At 42.5% G+C, this 17,658-nt stretch overlaps 1 protein-coding gene and 1 non-coding gene across 2 annotated transcripts in view; both read left to right on the top strand.

Annotated features, from left to right (window-relative positions):
• The window catches only part of cct6a (chaperonin containing TCP1, subunit 6A (zeta 1)), a 29,825-nt gene extending 13,508 nt beyond the window's left edge, over nt 1–16,317 (top strand). Inside the window, exons 5-14 of the mRNA XM_070857413.1 lie at nt 1,013–1,116; nt 6,285–6,395; nt 7,603–7,762; nt 8,505–8,587; nt 11,090–11,186; nt 11,679–11,826; nt 12,621–12,754; nt 13,191–13,293; nt 13,415–13,487; nt 15,926–16,317. Coding sequence (XP_070713514.1) covers nt 1,013–1,116; nt 6,285–6,395; nt 7,603–7,762; nt 8,505–8,587; nt 11,090–11,186; nt 11,679–11,826; nt 12,621–12,754; nt 13,191–13,293; nt 13,415–13,487; nt 15,926–15,998 — 1,086 coding nt within the window. The 3' untranslated portion in view covers nt 15,999–16,317. The remainder of the gene's footprint in view (nt 1–1,012; nt 1,117–6,284; nt 6,396–7,602; nt 7,763–8,504; nt 8,588–11,089; nt 11,187–11,678; nt 11,827–12,620; nt 12,755–13,190; nt 13,294–13,414; nt 13,488–15,925) is intronic.
• LOC139227349 (small nucleolar RNA SNORA15) lies at nt 367–495 on the top strand. The gene has a single exon (XR_011587432.1). It is a non-coding gene; the product is annotated as a small nucleolar RNA SNORA15 (small nucleolar RNA).
• Nucleotides 16,318–17,658: the final 1,341 nt, after the last annotated feature.

The following is a 17,658-nucleotide window of genomic DNA, read 5'->3' on the forward strand; positions in this document are numbered from 1 at the left end:
GTAAGGGTTGGCAGATGTGGTGATTAAAGAATTTTGGAAATTTCAATTAAATGTGTTGGGAACAGTAGAAAAACGAGCATGTGGAGGGTGCCCTATTCAAGCAGATCTAGTTATATTTATGATGTCATGTCTTTTTAAATTAGACTTTTAGATGCTTTTGAACCCAAGTTCATTTTCAAAGTGTGAAGTTGCATTGAAGATCCTCTTGGGGTCTTCGGTGTTTCATCGTAATGTTACATTTTGCAGTGACGCTAGATATTCAAGGCATTGGTATTGGTGTTTAAAAGGAATTTCCCTCATTTCAGTTCTGTCTTAAACGCATAATTGGAATCAAGTCGATAAGTAATCGGGCGTTAGATGACTAGTGCATGACCGAATTCTGCATTAGCTCTTCTATAGTTAAAGCAGTCAGACATCATGCTAGAGTATCTTCACTTTCTTGATTTAAATTGGTGCTGCGTCCTGTCACAGCAACATTCAAAGGTGAACACACATTTTTGTAGATATGAACATTGCAAATCTATAATATTATACTAAATGTCCACATTCATGTGGAAACTGACCGTGTAAACCTGTCGCATATTAATTAACCCCCCCCCCCACAGCATCACCACTCTTGAGACGATGTAATTACAATGTGACACGTTTGCATAGGCATGTTTCCATAATAAATATATCTTGGAATTATAATGGATTTATATAAATATGGCGACAATGTACAAAGATGGGGACTGAATTGTGTCTACGCACCCTGGTCCAATTATCCTATGGTCCTTTACCCAATGCCACAAGAGATTGATTGTGTGTCTAGTTTGATTCTTGGCAAGAATTCATAGGTTAAGTAAAGCAATGTACTGTTTCAATGTAACAATCTTGGGACTGTTTTCTATCATGGTTGCATTTAAATTGAGTGTAAAGATTTCTTGCTGGGAAAATATTAAGATTATGATGTGTTGCAAAATACAATTGATAAGAAATGGATATCCAACTTGTAGTGTTTGATCACTTTTAGGCTGTAGTCGATGCTGTGCTGGCTGTGAAGAAACCAAATGAACCCATTGATCTCTTCATGGTTGAAATTATGGAGATGAAGCACAAAACTGAGAGTGACACAAAGTAAGTATCTGGAAGTTGACTGCTCTGCATTGGGTGTGGCAGGGTCATCTGTATCAACCTTTTAGCTGATCGTTTGGTACCAATTTGTAATACAGGTGCAATATCCTGAATCTGGACTTCCGAAAACCGGACATTTCGGCGAAGATTGGCGGACAACGAGGTCCGAAATCCACCACGGATTCAGTCCGCCTCGGTCCGAAATCCACCACGGATTCGGTCCTGAGGATTCTGGATTTCAGACTATTGATTTACTTGTTTGAAATCCAGCAAAACCCAAAAACCGTCACGGACTCCGTCCTCAGGATTCCAGATTTCAGACGTTGTACCTGTACTCAGACTCTAATCTTGTTATAATCGCAGCAAAAATTTAAACAGGAAAGTTTAGCTGTAAGTCTTAAATGTGAAATAGGCTTGTTAATCATAAAGGGGATCTTTGGAACTCACTGTCTTTAGGTACAATGCTTTTCTGGTGCTCTTCTGTTAGTGGGCTGCTTGGTAGGAAGTTTGAGGGTTGGGAGAAGGACAAGTACTCTTGTTTTTCCTCTTCCCTTGTCAGTTGGGCTAGTGTGTAAGTTGTACTAACGAGATTATTATCTAACGGTATGCCTCTAGTGCAGTACAAAAGCAGGACTGGAGTTTAGCCTTGATGGAAGTTCAGCTTTGAGGTACAGTTGTCTCAGTTATATCTGAACGGATATGTCACTTTTTTAAAAAAAACTTAAACCTTGAGACAGGAGTTTAGTATGGGATATGGCAAGGACAGACCACAATGTGGACTGTTCTGGATATGCCCTATGGCTGGGATGACCACATGTGCAGGAAAGATGTTGGACTGCTTGCACTCGTGCTCAAGCTTTTTGAGTTGGAGTAGCTGGGGGACACAGTCAGCCGTAAATTGCGACACCTCCAGGTGGTTACGATGTGCGCACGCGCCCGAAGAGGCCTCGCAAGTGTTGGTTCTCTTATGCGCCAAGAACTGGCATTTGTGAACTGTCACAATTTTTTGGGTACTCTGCCCTTAAATCCCTTCCCAGTCTTGACTCCCTCTTAGATAAGCCTATAGAAAGAAGAAAGACTTGGATTTATATAGTGCCTTTTATGACCACCTGATGTCTCAAAGCGCTTTACAGGAGTGTAATCACTGTTGCAATGTAGGAAACGCAGCAGCTAATTTGTACACAGCAAGCTCCCACAAACAGCAATGTGATAATGACCAGATAATCTATTTCAGTGATGTTGATTGAGGGATAAATATTGGCCAGGACACGGGGGATAACTCCCCTTCAAAATAGTGCCATGGGATCTTTTATGTCCACCCGAGAGAGCAGACAGGGCCTCGGTTTAACCTCTCATCCAAAAGACAGTACCGCTGACAGTGCAGCATTTCCTCAGTACTGCACTGGAGTGTCAGCCTAGATTTTGTGCTCAAGTCTCGAGTGGGACTTGAACCTACAACCTTCTGACCCAGAGGCGAGGGTGCAACCCACTGAGTCACAGCTGACAAACTCATGCTTCCTTCTGTGCTCTCTTGACATCCTCTGAAAGGCTCAGCGAGGTACTCATCTCTGCCTCCTTAGGAGCAATAACCCCAACTGTCCCATCCTACTTTCTTTACGACCTACCCTCCCAGCTTGCTTGCTCGGGTCTAATCTTGCCAATCTCCTCCCCGTCCTGCTTACTCCATGTACTCTCCAGCTCCCTCCAGCATGTTCATTCCTTGCCATCATGAGCTTGCTGTGGATGATTACATCGACATCATGGCCTTGACGGAAACCTGGCTGAAGGGTGATGACGCCGTCCCCCTACATGAAGCCTTGCCAACTAGCTATACCTTCCACCACTTGCCCGCCCAGACAGTCACAGTGGCGGAGTGGCTCTTGGCACCAAATCACACCCTGGTCTGTACCTGTACTCCTCTGGCTTTCTCCTCCTCATTCCACACCTCTCATTTGAAATCCTCGTTCCCCCAAGTACCATTAGAATGTTCTCGCAGAGATATCTTCACCGCTTTCCTCCTTGAGCCTCTGCACCAAACGACTTCTCATCCTCAGTGATTTTAACCTCTATCTCAATTCATCATGCTCTCACTCGTGAGTTCTGTGCCCTTCTATGCTCCCTTAATCTCTCCCAACCCATATTCATGGCCATCCTCTTGACCTTGCCATCTCGCATAGCCTCGTTGCTCCCATCTCTAACCACTTCCTTGTATTGCTCTCCACCCACTTCCCCCTCCCAACCCTATTTCCTTTTCTTATCTGCCACAGGGTGGGGGTGGGGGAGACACTCCCAACTCACTTACAATGGCACTTACAAAACAAAACTCCAAATGTCTTGTCTTTGGCCATGACATTTCTGCAGCTACCAATCTGCTCAAACACACTTTGCCACCACCTTTGCCCTACTCCCCATTAAAGTTATTACTCTACCCTGGCCGTTCCCCTTGGTACTGCTCCCTTAATTCCAAGGGATGCAGATTTGAAGATATGGTGAACGATTGGTTTAGCTATTGTCCGCCAGATGTGGCTGGACCAGAGTAAAGCACGATCGGGTCCTGTTTTCATCTGCAAAAACTGCTCACTATTCCAAGATCATTCTGGAATACAAATAACTTTTATGCTTTTTTTCTCTTCTGCAAACAGTCTTTTTAAACCCCTCTCCCCTGCCTCCTCCACCCTCACCTCCAACAAATGCAAGGAGCACATGGACTTATTTTGTCTCTTAGTTTGAGAGCACCAATTGGCTGCCTCTGCCACTTCCCATCCTTCCCCTAGCCCACAGGACCAAACTTCCTCTACGGTTCTAGCCACAGATTCCATCCCTCTCCCTGAGTCTCAACCAGACTGTTTGCAACCTCAGTATCAGATTGAACCCTGAAATGAGCTTCCAAGCACACAGCCGTGCTGTAACTAAGACCACCCATTTCCACCTCTAACATCGCCCAACTCGGCCCCTTCCTCAGCTCATCTGCTGCTGAAACCCTCATCCATGTGTTTGTTATTTCTAGATTCTACTGTTCTATTGCACTCCTGGCTGGCCTCCCACATCCTACTCTATGTAAACTTGAGGTCATCCGAAACTCTGCTACCTAACTCGCACCAAATCCTGTTCACCCATCATCCCTGTGCTCGCTGTCCTACATTGACTCCCGGTTAAGCAACCCCCTTTTTAAAAAAAATAATAAAAAAAAAAAATTCTCACCCTTGTTTTCAAATCCCTCTATGGCCTCGCTCCTCCCTATCGGTGTAATCTCCTCCTACACTTTCCCAATTCTGGCCTCCTTGAGCATCCCCGATTTTAAATCGCTCCACCTTTGACAGCCATGCCTTCGGCTACCTGGGTGCTGGCATTCCCTCCCTCTATGCCGCTGTACCTCTCTTTCCTCCTTTGACGCTCCTTAAAACCTCCGACTTTGACTCTTGCTGTAATATCTGCATGTGTTTCGGTGCCACATCTGGTTTAATAATGCTCCTGTGAAGTGCCTTGGAATGTTTTACTATGTGAAAGGTGCTTTATAAATGCAAGTTGTTGCACCTGTTTGCTGATGTCCTTTACCCTGGCAGCACACCATTCGGGACTCTCATCTGCAGTTGTAGAAACGACCGTCTATCCCCTGATTATCGTATCCCCTATAACAACTGCATTTCTTCTCTTGCTTGTGACTGCATCGTCACCCTTGGTGGTATTCAACACTTGACTGCCACACCCCTGGGGATTTCTGCCACTTGCCTGTCTGGTCTGCCTGGAGGTTGACCATCTACTGAAATGTGCTGTTTACAAAACTCTCAGCTTCCTGTATGCACTGCAGTGACGCCAGCCACCCATCAAGCTCGGGCGCTCGAGCAGTTGGCAGTTCCTGCCTGTGCGGTGGAAGGTGAGCGTGCTATATGGTCAGTGGGATGAGAAGGGATCTTGTTGAATTTAATTGGGCTGTGAAGTTAGCAATTGCGTCAGCAGTGGGGCATTTTCAAATGAGAGGTGGAGAGTAGAAAACCAATATTTTAAATTACGGGTGCATCAAGGGATAGTTCCATGGCTGCGTAGATTAAAGTAAAACTTCAATTTAAAAGAGAGGTATGAGGGAGGAAATTTGTTCAACAATGCAGAAGAAATGGATTATTGTGTAGTTTTGAGCACCCCATTATAGAAAGTACATTAAACTCACGGAGTGTACAGTGTCGATAACACACAGAGATGGGATACTCGGGCCTGTTCACACTTGAGCAGAGAGGACTAGAAGGAAATGTAAGGTCTTTAAAAGTATTTGATGGAGTGAATGGGGAATCAGTGACAAATTGTCATCAATTTAAAGTTTACAGGAGAGCTTGGGATAAATTTCTTCACGTAGTCTGTTGGAGCAGGAAGCGGTTGAGCACAGACTACCTTTTTAAGGGAAGAGTAGACACAGCATTTGAAACGGATTAGTAAGTAGGGTTATGGGGAGAGCAGGCAGCTTTTTTTGGATTGATTTTGAATTGCTGTAACGAGCCAGGGCAGACATGGACTATTATATCTACTATAAACTGGTTTGTATTTCTTTGGTAGTTTAGTGGTTTCATGTGATTTAATTTGGTAACTAGCTCAATGCTATATATTTAGGACTTTATTATTTGATTTAAATTATTTTAATGTATATATCTTTACTGTTGGTGATTTTTATGTGACATAATTTTTAATTGTAATTTCTACTTTTAATGCAGTTATTTGATTGAAATTACAGGCGTTTTCAACAAAATAGCATTTGCACTAAAGTTTTAAAATACATGGTACTGCAGGAACTGGTTAGAGCTACTGTAAAATGTACACTTCCTTGCCTGGTGCTGCTGCAGAATTCTAGGGGCACTGATTTGTAGGGCAGCAAGAGAATGAAGCATGTATTTGATCCTTTTGGATTGAGTCTGGACTTGCCTGTTATTTGACTGTACCTCAGTCTGGAGATACATCAGCACTTGGTCAGGTTAAGGTTTTCAGAAAATCCTGGAATGGTCTGGACATGCAACAGGTAACAGTGGATTAGCTTTGATGGTGCATAAATCTGTATGAGTAAATTTAAAAAAATAAAATAAAATGGTCCCTTTATTTGAATGTAGCTGTGACTTGATGAAGCTGTTCCTTTCATGGTTGTTCCCTTTTTAAATAGTGATTTATAATTGGAACTTTTTATTTTACAGCCTGGTGAGAGGACTAGTGTTGGATCATGGTGCTCGTCATCCAGATATGAAGAAAAGAGTAGAAGATGCTTACATTCTTACCTGCAATGTTTCACTGGAGTATGAAAAGACGTATGTGCTGTTAGGCTTTGCCATTCCTTTGCTGAATTTAAAACTATACGTTTTGAGGGTGAGGTAGCTATTACCTGACAGCAACCTGTGTTGAGAGCAGGAAGTGTGGAACCTATTTTAAAAAGGAAAGTTCAGGAGTCGCGGGACCTGGGGGTGTGCGTACACAAATCTTTGAAGATGGCAGGGCAAGTTGAGAAGGCTATTGAAAAAAGCATATGGGATCTTGGCTTTATTAATAGGGGAATAGAGTACACAAGTAAGGAAGCTATGCTAAACCTTTATAAAACACTACATAGGCCTCAGCTGGAGTATTGTGTTCAATTCTGGGCACCACACTTCAGAGCGTATGTATAGGCCTTGGAGATGGCGCAAAAGAGATTTACGAGAATGGGGATGAGGGACTTCAGTTATCTGGAGAAGCTGGGGTTCTCCATAGAGCAGCGACGGTTAAGGTGTTTGTGCATGAAAGGTTTTGATGGAGAAACTGATTCCAGTGGCAGGCGGGTTGGGTCACCAAAGGACACAGATTTAAGGTAATTGGCAAAAGAACCAGAGTCAACGTGAAGAAACATTTACAAGGTGAGTTGTGATCTGGAATGCAGTGCCTCAAAGGATGGGGGAGGTGGGTTCAATAGTAACATTAAGAAGTGAATCAGATAAATAATTGATGGGTGAAAAATTTATAGGGCTATGAGGAAAGAGCAGGGAATAATTGGATAGCTCTTTCACAGGCACTGGACGGAATGTCCTCCTGTGCTGTATCCATTCTATGATTATAGCAAAGCATCTTGGGGCACTGCACTGAACCTCGTGGTGTGATGGAAATTTGATTTCACTCTGCTCCACTGATTTTGTGCTTGGTTGTGTCATAATGGCAGAATGTAGCGGATATTCTGGAACGCGAGAAATGTAAATTATTTACCTTGTGGTAAAAGGAAGTTTGCACTAAAAGATCAACTAAAGTTGCTGCACTGGAAACATTTTTTGAATTTGGCATTTTGAAAAGTAGAAACCCATTCCTAGTGATTGTAACTTGGCTATAATTCTGTCCGATGTTAATTAAAATGGTGCCTGATCTAGATCGCTAAATTAAAATTGATTACTGAATATTTCTGGTTATATCAATTTTACTGGTTTGAATAAGGCTTTTAATGCAGCTTTACCTGTAAATTTCCTACAATAACCAGCCATTTTTATTTGTCCTCAGAGAAGTAAACTCAGGATTCTTCTACAAAAGTGCTGATGAAAGAGAAAAATTTGTACAAGCTGAGAGAAAGTTCATTGAAGACAGAGTTAATAAAATTATAGCACTTAAGAGAAAAGTTTGTGACGAATCTAATAAAGGATTTGTAGTTATTAACCAAAAGGTGAGTGCTTTGGTGGCATAATTTCATTCATGCTTTTTTTCGCGCCAGTCTTTGCCCTCCTACCTTCTCATGAAGGTGTTGACTCCTTGCATAAGCACAGTTCTGTCAGCACTGGTCACTTTCTCAGCACCTTGCCCCAAGTAGCCATTACTTCATACGTCAGCCATCACTGCGAGTATCAGCAAATTATTCAACTTGCCTTCCCCCAACCAGTTGTAGACTCCAGTTTATAAAATATTGGATCAGTATTTCATCCCCAACACACACAAACCAATTAGACTGCCTCAACTCTTGCCCTGGCTGAGATTTTTTTAAATATACTAATTAGCTTTAATTACTAGACCTAATATCTGACTCAAACTCACAACGTTAACTTGTCTCTAATTTAAACATATTTGTAACCAAATTTCAGAAAATATCTTTCACCCCTTCATAAGTGAACTCTACCTATAACATTACTACAGCAATCAGTCTCTGTTTTAGGATGAGAGAGCAGTATTTGTACCTGTGCATCTTGCTGCCATGCTTCCTACCTTCAGTTGAACATGGCAGGGCACTTGGTTTGCTACAGCTGCTGTCCCTACCTGCATATTTCTTTTCCCCACCCATTTATAACTTCAAGTTGCAGTTTCAATTAAAATCTTAACTGCGGATTTACTCTCCCCAGCCGGCTCATGCTTAATTTACATTTGTACCTTTATTTTCTAAAAGGCGTGTTAAATTTGACATGTTTATTTGGCAGGGTGTTGATCCATTATCATTGGATGCATTTGCAAAAGAAGGCATTGTGGCACTGAGAAGAGCAAAGCGAAGAAACATGGAGAGGTTAGTTCTGTTCATACATATGATGGTCTTCAAGCATTTATTAAAAGCAGTTGTCTGTAGTGGCTGTCCTCCTGTGGTGGAGAGTAAGCAGGGTGCCTTAAAATATCAAGTTTGGAACTAATTCAGGTCTCTGGCAGACTTGATAATTCAATGCCAGAGCCAAGCAAGTCCACCTTACTCCACGCACTGATTGACCAGCCGTTCTGGCTCATCATTGGAAACTGGAGGAGTAGACCAGTCACACAGGCTGAGATTCTTTCTAATTGGCTCCAAATAACCCTGCAAACCAATGCCCTAAAGTGTAGAATGGTTGTGGCTGGACAAATCTTGGGAAGCTCATCAGTGGTGCTGGTGGCTAGAATGGGTTTTGCCTATTGGCATGAAGTAGAGGTGATTTACTCTCTCGTTTTCCTGTAAATGTTCGGTATTGTTCCTGCAACAAAATTTACAAATTTGCCTCTTTGATCAGGGCTCCCTAAGCCTTGGCTTTCCCAGAATATGCCTAGGCTCTCTTAACTTAGAAGTGGGGAAACATTGCAACAACAGAAAAACATAACCAAGGACAATTACAAATTATTGAAGTTGTCTTGTTTTGCATCAACAACCTGCATTTATATAGCGCCTTTAATGTAGTAAAATATCCCAGGGCACTTAATGAGTGATATCAATAAAAATATAGACAAAGCCACAGACTATCAGTAAAGATGACCAAAAGCTACAGGATGTCGCAAAGCGCTTTACAGCCAATGATGTACTTTTGAAATGTAGTCCCTGTTGTATTGGAAACGCAGCAGCCAATTTGCAAGCTCCCACAGTCAACACTGATAATGACCAGATAATCTTTATTTGAGTAACGTTGATTGAAGGATAATATTGGCCAAGAGATCAGGGATAACTCACCTGTTGCTCTTCAAAATAATGCCATGGTTTCTTTCGCATCCACCCGAGAGCACATGGGACCTCGGAAGAGCTGAAAGATAGCACCTCTAGCAGTGCACCAGTAATGTCCTGGACTATCAGCCTAAATTTTTGTGCTCAATCTCTGGAGTGGCAGTGGAACACACTTAATCTGGTGGGAGTGTTACCAACTGAGCCATGGCTGACACTTCGGAGGGAATTCCAGAACAGAGGACCAAGGCAGCTGGAAGCATGGGCGCCAATGGTGGAGTGATTAAAATCAGGAATGCACAAGATGCCAGAATTGGAGGAGTGCATAGATCTCGAAGGCTTGTAGGGCTGGAGGAGGTTAGCGATGGGAAGAAGTGAAGTCATGGAGGGATTTTAGAACAAGGATAAGGATTTTAAAATTGAGGTGATGTCTGATTGGGAGACAATATAGGTCAGTGAGCACAGGGGAGAAGGGACCAAAGACAATGTCTTCGGTCTTCCCAATATTTTGTTGGAGGAAATTTCTGCTAACCTAGTACTGGTGAGATAGAGCTGAGTGTTGTCAGCCTACTTGTGGAACCTGATGTTTTTGGATGATGTCATTCATTCCTTGGGTACTCATACATGGTATTTAGACAGGAATGTAAACTACAAACTGCTTAATCGCAATATGAAGGAAGCCAGTTGACTAGTTAGCAGGTTGGGAAGGTCAATTCCGATTTAAAGCAGAAATGCTCCCAGCAATATATGTGTTTGGAGATGAGGCAAAGAATATATTGGGGCATACAATCAGTATAATACAAATGAAGAAAAATGAGTTACTTACCTTGGGAATAACCAACAGAGCATCTGCTAACCCTTGCACTCCTAACTGAACTCATACCTTGGGAATAAATAAGTACAGTGTGTTCCTAGTCTTTAACATGGTCATGGATTTCTGTATATGTGAAACACCCAGCTGAGCCAAAAGAAAAGTCACGGGGAAGCTGGAATAGCAATTGTGCCAATAAATTTGGGTACCAAAAGCCGTCTAGGGGATCATTTGTGAGCCTTGTCTTGGTTCTTATGCTTGATTGTTTACATCTTTTGCCAATGGAATTTTATGGAGATTATTAATGTGCTGATTTTTACCCATTTTCTTAAATCAGCAGCAAACGGATGTTTTAGAATTTTAGTTCTAAACGTTGGAAAGTTCTACCTTGAACCTTTCTCTCGTAAGCCACAAAATATATTGGAATATAAGGCATAATGGGCCTTTTGACTTGTGGAAGAACTGCTGTAACTTGCAACTTGAGTTTTAAGTCTTCCACATTCTAGAATTCCCTCCCTAAACTCCTCTTAACCTCCTCCTCCTCCTCCTTTTGGCCATCCTTTAGAACCCACCTCCGACAAGTATTTGGTCACTCCGATTATCTCCTTTTGTCCTATTGTGCCTCGTGAAGTGACTTTGGATGTTTGTCTACGTTAAAGGGTGTTTTATCAATACAAGTTGTTATTTGAATTTAGCGGCCTGAATCTTGTGGGGCAATGATATTTGCCAATGTTTACCTGAAATGAATACGAAGTAGTTGGGTTCTGAATGTCATTGAGCTAATATCCATGTCAATATTTCAGGTTAACACTTGCTTGTGGAGGTATGGCCATGAATTCTGTGGAGGACCTCACCCCAGAGTGTTTGGGACATGCTGGACTTGTGTATGAGCACACATTGGTAGGTTGGTTTTCCTGAAGTAATAAAATGCATTATTGGCTTATACTGTGACACAGTACATGTTCTCATATACTAAAGTTTGGCTGTTAATTGCACTCATACTGTAAAATATAGGTGTCATCTGGAGGCCATAAGCATTCCTCACTGAGCAATTGAAGGCCTTCGGTACTCGGTGTCAGCTTTGGCTCAGTACGAGCACTCGCCTCTGAATCAGGTTGTGGGTTCCAACCTGCTCTTGGGGCTTGAGGACTTGCTCCAGGCTGACTCATTGTGCATTGTTGGAGACAACCATCTTTCAGATGAGATGTTAAACTAAATTGCTTCCTAAGGTGGATGTAAAAGAATCTATATTCAAAGAGATGGGGAAGCTGTGTGTTGTGTGTTCTGTTGGGATTATCTTCAAGAGAAACTTTCTTGAAATCCATCTTTTTGATGAGATTCAGATCTTTCGTGTTGCAAAGAATATGACTAATCTACTTTTTTTGAATACAGGGAGAAGAGAAGTTCACCTTTGTTGAGCAGTGTGATAATCCTCAGTCTGTGACGCTGCTTCTGAAGGGACCAAACAAGCACACTTTAACACAAATCAAAGATGCTGTACGTGATGGTCTACGTGCTGTAAAGAATGCAATTGAGGATGGCAAGTGACTTTAAATGATTGAAGGCAACTTGATTTAGATACTGAACTGGGTACAATCCTATTGCTGAGTTCCGATCCTATTCTTGATATGGAGAAGTGTCACCCAAGCTTCTCCATGCAGGGCACGGGTGGGGGGGGGGGGGAACCTGAAGGAGTGTCTCACTTTCAGTAAGGACATGGCCCAGAGAGATCGGATGAGACGGTCGCACTCTGCCCACAAATACTACATTGTGATGTAATGAAATGGAACTTTTGTTTGGATTGAGACAATACTTAGCCCATGCTTCCTTAACATCCCCATTTAATTGTTGGCATTGCTGGTTTTATTGCCACAGCAAGCTCTAAGAGTATGCTGTGATATAGTAACAGTAAATTATTGACTGCCTGAGTATAATGTACTGTATGTAATATATCAAGGCATATTATGTGACTGATCAAAATGTGTTCCGTGATTTATTTCTCCCTGCTTTCTGGAGGTTGTGACTTGTGTTGCGATATGGTGCCATGAGCACTGGCAGCCCCCCATTACTGTACCCAACTGGCTAGTCTTCATGTATAAGCTTAGAAAATATTGTTATTCGAACTAGAAACCTTCACTGCTTTTCATTTTACGATTGTCCCAGTTGAGATCAACTAACTTGATGTCTGGTTTCAGTAACGTATTGTACAGCAGAGTTACCATTGAGGCATGTGGGGTGGGGGGAAGCAATTTGTGTCTGCAGCAACTTGTCCTCCATTAAAGTTTTCAGTCAGTTGCAATGGTAGTAAAATTGGTGTGTGTTGCCTTTTCCTAGGTTGTGTAGTGGCAGGCGCAGGTGCATTTGAAGTTGCTGTAGCAGATGGTTTGATCAAACACAAGGCCAGTGTAAAAGGCAGAGCACAGTTGGGAGTGCAAGCATTTGCAGATGCTCTGTTGGTTATTCCCAAAGTAAGTACACCTTTACACGTATTACACTAAATGTATGCAACAAGGTATTCTTTGCCTCATCTCAATACTAGTAATGCTGGGAGCATTTGTGATTGGAAGAGATGATTTTTAGATGACTGCATGCTTTCTGCTTTAAATCAGAATTGATCTGCCCAACCCCAGCCTGTTGACAAGTCGCCTGTTCTACCACACACTGCTGTAGCTTGCAGTCTTATCTGAGAATATCTGAGGAATGAGGAGGTGTAGAACAAGACTTCATAGTTGTACTTTCGTTAAGCTTTTTTCTTTTTGCAATGTTACCCACTTTCAAACTAATGATTTTTCGCTGTGTAGCAGCGGGTGCTCTGCTAACCTCTCACTTTGAACGCGATATAGCCATTCTTGCACGACTCAGGTCATTATTTGCAGAATAAATAATTTTAACAATTGTTTTCAGGTACTTGCACAAAACTCTGGATATGATCCTCAAGAGACTCTTGTAAAAATTCAGACAGAATATTCTGAATCAGGTCAACTTGCTGGTGTTGACTTGAACACTGGTAAGTTAGTACATGAAGTGCTAGTTTAGTACACTTTTTAAAGTGAAATACAAAATGTAAAATTAGTTGCTTGATTTGAGAGTGTCACAGCGCTAAGACTTCAACATTTTATATTTCCCAGGTGAACCGATGCTAGCAGGAGAAGCTGGTGTTTGGGACAACTATAATGTCAAGAAACAGCTTCTTCATTCATGGTAAGTGAACAGAATTATATCCTGTCTTAGGAATGTAGTGCAGTCCTGATTTTACGAGGCTTTGTTGATGGTGCAGAGTTGTGTGCATGGGATGTAAAACTTTGTCAAGCATGATTTTAGGGTGTATACGGCCATATTTAAATGACATATTTGGGCACATTGGGCCCCACACTGAATTTCATGACCTTCGGTGAGGCACTATCAACAGTGTACACAACATCTCGACTCCTGTGACCTTGGTAACTCATAAGCTTCTCAAAGGTGGATTATTGTTTCAACTGCTGGGCAGTTTGACTCTACCATTCTTCTTCGTTGCTGCTGCCATTTAGCACCAAATGGAAGATGGGAATTTGTTTAGGGATTCCCACTGTGTTGCATAATTGAAGCCGCCTTGCTCCTCTCGTTAGGGGACATAAGAACCCCTCGAGCCTGCGCCGCCATTTAATAAGATCATGGCTGATCTGATCATGGACTTGGCTCCACTTTCCTGCTCGCTCCCTTTATTTCCTTATCGCTCAAAAATTTGTCTATCTCCACCTTAAATATATTCAATGACCCAGCCTCCACAGCTCTCTGGGGCAGAGAATTCAATAGATTTATAACCCTCAGAAGAAATTCCTCCTCATCTCAGTTTTAAATAGGCGTCCCCTTATTTTGAGACTATGTCCCCTAGTTTTAGTTTCCCCTATGTGGAAATATCCTTCTGCATCCACCTTGTTGAGCCCCCTCATTATCTTATACGTTTCAATAAGATCACCTCTCATTCTTCTAAACTCTAATGAGTATAGGCTCAACCTATCTTCATAAGTCAACCCCCTCATCTCCCGAATCAACCTAGTGAACCTTCTCTCAACAGCCGCCAATGCAAGTATATCCTTCCGTAAATACAGAGACCAAAACTGCGCAGTACTCTAGGTGTCACCTGACCAATACCCTGTATAGTTGTAGCAGGACTTCTCTGCTTTTATACTCCATCCCCCTTGCAATAAAGGCCAACATTCCATTTGCCTTCCTGATTACTTGCTGTACCTGCATACTAACTTTTTGTGTTTCATGCATCATCACAATGGAGCATTTTGTGTCTGCCCATCAGTACTCTGGGATTTGGGTTTATAGAGTCCCTGGGCATGTTGATGGGGACATGCCTTTAGCTCTGCAGGAGAGACTGTCGAGTTCTACCAGTGGCTTCAGGCATTTCAAACAGTTGTGGCTCTTGGAATTGGTTACCACAGCATGAAGCTTTTGTTAACCCCAAATCCCTCCAAGCCACCTGAGGGATATATCTGCTGCATTGGTGCACACATGTTTCAAGCAATGCTTGGAAACCAGGCATTAGCTGGATAGGGTGCATCCTTCACTGACATCTTTTGAATGCAGGACATAATAGATGGCACCCATATGGGTGTCCGGGGTCCTTGCATCAATCCTGTGGAGTACATGAGCAGCTGGGGATTACACTGGATTGATGTTCAGGTGCTATTTGGCAATAGACATTCTGCACACATGCAGCGGCCCATGGTGTCGGCACCTTTTTGAAAGAACAACAAACAGAGACTAGGGCTTACTAGTTTGACCTGGAAGTCTTGAGTATCTGCCTGTTGTTTCATTCTTCATATTTGCCTTCAAGAAAAGTCCAGTTTTGGCATGATAGTGCGTGCAAAGATTATACACAGTGAGGCTAATCCTCTTTCGTGAAGCTCCTGCAGCAGGACTTCAAACTTGAGAGGAGCGGTATTGCCCACATGTCTCCTATTCTGTAGCCACCAGCTTTCTGTTCCATTTCAAGGTGCAGCCCTTTGAGCTGCTGCCAAACATTCTTTTATGCCACCCAGCAAAGTATGTTGCAGGAATAGCCCTCTGCTCACTTTTCCTGTGCCAATAGTTTATTCAGATTAGGGGGAGACACTCGTGTTGCAGCTTTACGAAGCCCACACCATGAAGTAAGCCTGCAGCAAGGGCAGCTCGGCCTCGTTTGTGCCATCGACACAATCGGGGATTTTTGGAAACATCTTGTTTGCAGCGAAATACTAGAAAGCATTACAAACTTATAGTGGCAAATATTTGATTTGTAGTTCTGTCATTACATCTAATTGTGTGATCAAATAATGCAAAGTCACTGACATTGAGAGTGCAGTTCTAGTGCAAAATCTAAACATTCATTTGGGTGTGGACATTTTGCAGATCTGAGCTCCGCTCCAGAGTGGATTTTGTATTGGACTTTCAAATGCAGACTTGTAACCAAGTCCTATAGCTTAAGGACCATCTCAGCCAGAGGCATACCTAAATTACTAAAATGTGCATACTTGATGTAGTAGAAATATTTGTTTAGAAAGCAGCTTTAGTGTAGCTACTTAACATGATTTTTAATAAATTGGTTAGAAATTGTTTCTTGTAAAATTGAACTGAACTGTTTAAGAGGAAAATCTTTTGTTTTTAAGCACTGTAATTGCCAGCAATATTCTACTTGTTGATGAAATCATGCGAGCTGGAATGTCTTCGCTGAAAGGTTAAATGAAGATGGGATTTCTTTATGGATCAACAAGTTTTGTTCCTCCCACATCCAGCATTTCACTAGAATGCAGCTGACTGAAGTCCGAATAAAATAACGAATGTTGAGGTTTTCCATTCTGTGGCTGTAAGAATATTCCGAGGCAATGTGCATTTTCACCATGTCTTTTAAGCCATTAGCAGTAACACATGCAGTACAAGCATTCATGTTTCATGGTTATTTATGAGGAATCATTTTTGTATTCTGCATTCAACTAAACAGTTTGGTTTCCCGATCTTTGTATTCAAGTGCTCAATAAACTTGGTTGTTTTGCAAATGAAATGTATGCATCTTGTATTTAATATAGAACTCTACTTGCAAGCTACTTTTCTCTGCAGGTTTCCTTTTCCATCTCCTGATATTTTTGTACATTTCTATGATAGACTGTTCACTAGAAGAGGACCATGTGTGAGCGTGACAATGAGTGCTACAGGATATCAGGTCTGTGGATAACATCCTTATCCAGGGTTCACTTTGATGTCCCAAACAATTTCAGGAGCTGTGTAGCCATCCTCTCCCTTCCGATAGCCCAGTGGTGGTGTAATAAATTATATCCTCACCCAATTAGCATTTGGGTTGTCTGAAAAGTTGTGACTGGTTCCACTTTGATTTCTGCGGCCTTTGACATGGTCACTTCACTAGCGCTTGGGTAGAACTGCCATCTGGTTCCACACACTCTATGTAACTGCAGCCAGAGCGGCTGCTCTTCCCACCTCATCTTCATCACTGGCAGTCTCCCAAGGGTCTATTTTGCCTTCCTCATCTAAATGTGGCATCTTGGTGTCATATAAATAGGGTCAGGGACACTGATTACAGTCAGCTCGGACTCTCAGCCCCACTGCTTGGTGGTTAACACTAGCTCCTGCTGGCACAGTAAAAGATTGGGTGACTGGCTTGGGCTGTATAAGGCATTGAAAACATGCCGACATCTGTGGAAAGAAGCTGTCTTTCAGTGAGGTATTTTAGTTCTCTGGTCATTGCTGCTGACAAGGATTAAAAAATGGGAATTAAATAACGGGCCTTTTGTACAAGGAATGATGCCATGCTGCTACTTTTTCCAGTGGTTTCTTGGATGTTTTTTTACATTATACTTGGCTGTGAGAATAAATATTCTTAAATATTAGCCATATTTAAGCTTGGCTCAGTGGTAGCAATTGCCTGAGTTAAAAAAAATTGTGGGTTCAAGCCCCACAGCAGGACTTGAGCATTAGTGTTGTACTAAAGAAATGCTGCGATCTTGGGTGCCATTTATTGGCTGAAGTACTAAATGGAAGATCTCTGTCCCTTGCACTCTGTCTCTCCCCACATTCGTCTGTCCCCCACACCACCACATTTCTGTCATCGTCTCCTCCCCCCCCCCCCCCACTCGTCTGTCTTTGTATGTCTGTCTTCTCTACCCCCCCCCCCAGTCTGTCTTTCTGTCTCCCCGCCCCCCCCACACTCACGCACACACATGACTCTGCCCCTTTTGCCTGCCTGTACCCCTCTGCCGTGTTTGCACGTCTCTGTCCCTTTCATAAGAACATAAGAAATAGCAGCAGTGGGCCATATGCCCCCTCGAGCCTGTTCCGCCATTCAATAAGATCCTGGCTAATCATTGACCTCAACTCCACTTTCCTACCC

Source organism: Pristiophorus japonicus, chromosome 16 (assembly GCF_044704955.1).
Source record: "Pristiophorus japonicus isolate sPriJap1 chromosome 16, sPriJap1.hap1, whole genome shotgun sequence".
In the NCBI taxonomy this organism is placed as follows: domain Eukaryota; kingdom Metazoa; phylum Chordata; class Chondrichthyes; family Pristiophoridae; genus Pristiophorus; species Pristiophorus japonicus.